Source organism: Mandrillus leucophaeus, unplaced genomic scaffold (genome assembly GCF_000951045.1).
Source record: "Mandrillus leucophaeus isolate KB7577 unplaced genomic scaffold, Mleu.le_1.0 Scaffold4, whole genome shotgun sequence".
NCBI lineage: Eukaryota > Metazoa > Chordata > Mammalia > Primates > Cercopithecidae > Mandrillus > Mandrillus leucophaeus.
This window is the reverse complement of record NW_012104253.1, coordinates 1,253,759-1,257,000: the sequence shown is the minus strand read 5'-3', so window position 1 is coordinate 1,257,000 and position 3,242 is coordinate 1,253,759. Positions and strand designations below refer to the sequence as shown.

The window sequence follows — 3,242 nt, the reverse complement described above, 5'->3', positions numbered from 1 at the left end:
ATGAGAAAGAGAAACATTTTATGATTTTATTTTATTTTATTTTTTTTTTTGAGACAAGTCTTGCTCTGTCGCCCAGGCTGGAGTGCAGTGGCGCGATCTCGGCTCACTGCAAGCTCCGCCTTTCTGCAAGCTCCCAGGTTCACGCCATTCTCCTGCTTCAGCCTCCCAAGTAGCTGGGACTACAGACACCCACCACCTTGCCTGGCTAATTTTTTTGTATTTTTAGTGGAGGCGGGATTTCACCATGTTAGCCAGGATGGTCTCAATCTCCTGACCTCGTGATCCACCCACCTCAGCCTCCCAAAGTGTTGGGATTACAGGCTTCAGCCACCGCGCCGGGCCTATAATTTCTTAATAAGGATGTTAGTTTTAAGGATAGCTTAGTATGGAGAATACTTCCTAACCATCACTTCTTCAGTCTTGTATGTAGCTTAGAAAAGTGGAAATGGCCAACTCACACTCAGAAATGGGTTCTAGTCTCAGCTCTGAAGATTCCACTTACATGCCACAGGCTACACTGGGATGTTTAAGGTCTTTCATTTATTTTTTAACATAGTAAAATTGTACATACAGGCAGGTGAGTTCAACATGCGTCTTCCCCAAGCCTCTTGTTTTCCTTAACTCTAAAATGAAGATGTTTGAAGTCCAGAAGGCAGCACGCAGACCTAATGGTTTTCTTGTTAAAGTGGTGAGAGATATAGGTAGGTTTTAAAAAATCCTATTTTCCACATTTCCTGTCATATTTTTATCAATAATAAAAAAAAAATCAAAGGAGGATGAAATACACGGTCCCCGGCGTCCCATCTCAGGATGGAATTTTATCATTTCAAATGAAAAAGTAACATGTGAGAACACATTGAAAGTTGAGTATCACTTTTGGAGAATTCAAACCTCTTGGCCCAAGTATAAATTGAGAGCGATGTTAGGAACATCTCCAAAGCTCTTTTCAATTGTAAGAGCCTATAAAATTATTGACTATGATACATCTGCATATTTTTGCCTCCGACTTACATACTAGTAGGTCTATTTAGGGATGAGTGCTCTTATCAATTTTTAATGAAGCTTTTTCATTCCCCTAGTTTACTGTCTGTATAGTAAGTCTGTTACTACAAGCAGGTGCAGTTTACTAAACAGCAATCAAAATTAAATAATACAGAATGGGATTGGATATCCTTGAGTATGAAATAAGAATACCTGCCAACACTTCCATTCTTACTCCCTGGAAGCTTTCTTTCTTTCTTTCTTTTTTTACATTACTTGGCCCTGATGGGGCCAAAAACAGCTCTGCCTCCACCTCCCATGTGCACCTTAACCACTTTTGGGATGCAGGGATGGAGGTGCTGCAGCAGCACCTGATAAATTGTTGACTTTCTAACAGGACTTGCCTGTGAAAGTCGTGGCAGGAACTGGGACAAAATTCCCTTACCGAAGGCTCTTTCTTCTTGTGGACACTCTTTCCTCAGCTAGAGCTTCCTGCTACCTTGGTGGAGGATGGGGAGGAGGTGGCGCATAGTGGGCATGGTCTCCTGGGATGGATTCCAGAGCAGTGCGAGGTGGGCAAACTGGGGCAGGCTGCTTGACTTCTGTAGACTTAGTTTTCTCATGTTTTACAGTTGCGTTCCTACCTACACCGGGACTTTTCTTGTTTGTTTGTTTTAAATTTAATGAAATATTGAATTAAATTAAATTGAAATTGAAATTAAATAAAATACTACATTCAGGATATTACAAAAAGCATTTGAAGTATATACCAATGTAAGTTTTCTTTTTAAAATTAAACTTAATTTTAAAACATTGGTTGTCCAGGACACTAGAAAAGCCTCAGACCTTGTGTGGCCTTGGGTAGAAAGATGGTACTTGAAAAAGGATTTTTTACTTGTTGTCAGGTTTGTTTCAATGCAGTGGAAATTTATTCTCCATAATTTCTCAGTTTTGTTTAGTAATCATATCCTAGTCCTCAATAGATAATTATGGGAAAATAACATGTAAATGCATTTTCAATTTGATATTTTCAGTTTACAAATATAGAGCAATCATGTTTTCGATCTGGATTGGGAAGTTAGGAATCTATTTTAGTAGTTTTTCATCATTTAGACTGAAAGAACTATGGAGTTGGTATTCTGTTTCAATTACAAAGATGTTTTTATCTCAGCAGCCTGAAAACATACTAATTTTATATTAAATCGATTTATTGTTTATATTTGGTAAAATTAGTACAAAATTTTCAGTTAAGTCAATTTATTGTTTGTATTTGGTAAAATTAGTACAAAATAACCATTCAATAACTTGTTCTTGCCTTCCAGTGAGGATGAACTGGAAGAAACAAATGGAAATAATCCCATTGACATTGAGGTTGATCAAAACAAGGAAAGCAAAAAGGAGGTATTTTTTCCCCCTAGTATTGTTTAGGCGAATACGTTTTATTACTAGTTTCATAAATAAAACATTCCTCTTGCTTGTTTTACTTAATATATTAAGTGCTATGCGGAAAGCAGCATGACTGTTTTTTCAACAATACTGTCTTTGCTTTGTAGATTGTATAATTTTGTTTGCCAATAGATACGAATAAAGGAAGCCTTAAAGGAGAGAAAATAGCACTAATGAGTAATGATGTTCCCTAGGACAGCAGTCCTTACTGACTTTCTTCATAAACCATTAGCTCAGTAGGCTAGCAAGTGGTCTGGTGAATTCCAGGCAGCCTTAGGGTCTCCATTCACACTATAGCTGCCCCAGCATCTGCCCATCCTAGGCACCCATGCCGTGCCTGCGGTGACTGCAGGGAGCTGGCAGGGACTCAGCACAGCCCTCCTGTTACTCAGAAGCAATAATTTGGTCACACCAGGGTGAGCCAGGACCATCCTCTCTCACATGGTGACTGTTTCATCTCATCACTTAAAAAAATAATTATACAAGAGATTGTAGTTTCTGGATTCAGGGGGCTCGCGAACCCCTACAATTGCATGTAACTTTTACGTAGGTTCATAGAGGTATTTTTCCGAAGACACAGTCTATAGTTTCAATAAAATTTCTCAGAGAGTTCTCTGTCTCTGCTCCAAATTATAAGAAGAGTTATTTGATTTGATTTGATTTTTTTTATTTATTTATTTATTTTTTTTGAGACAGACTCTCGCTCTGTCGCCCAGGCTGGAGTGCAGTGGTGCGATCTCAGCTCACTGCAAGCTCCGCCTCCCGGCTTCACGCGATTCTCCTGCCTCAGCCTCCCGAGTAGCTGGGACTGCAGG

General features: G+C 39.1%; 1 protein-coding gene across 1 annotated transcript in view; it reads left to right on the top strand.

The window, feature by feature from the left end:
* RCOR1 (REST corepressor 1) overlaps positions 1–3,242 on the top strand; it is a 57,048-nt gene that overhangs the window by 34,876 nt on the left and 18,930 nt on the right. The window contains exon 6 of the mRNA XM_011991794.1: positions 2,304–2,382. Within this exon, the coding sequence (XP_011847184.1) occupies positions 2,304–2,382 (79 nt within the window). The remainder of the gene's footprint in view (positions 1–2,303; positions 2,383–3,242) is intronic.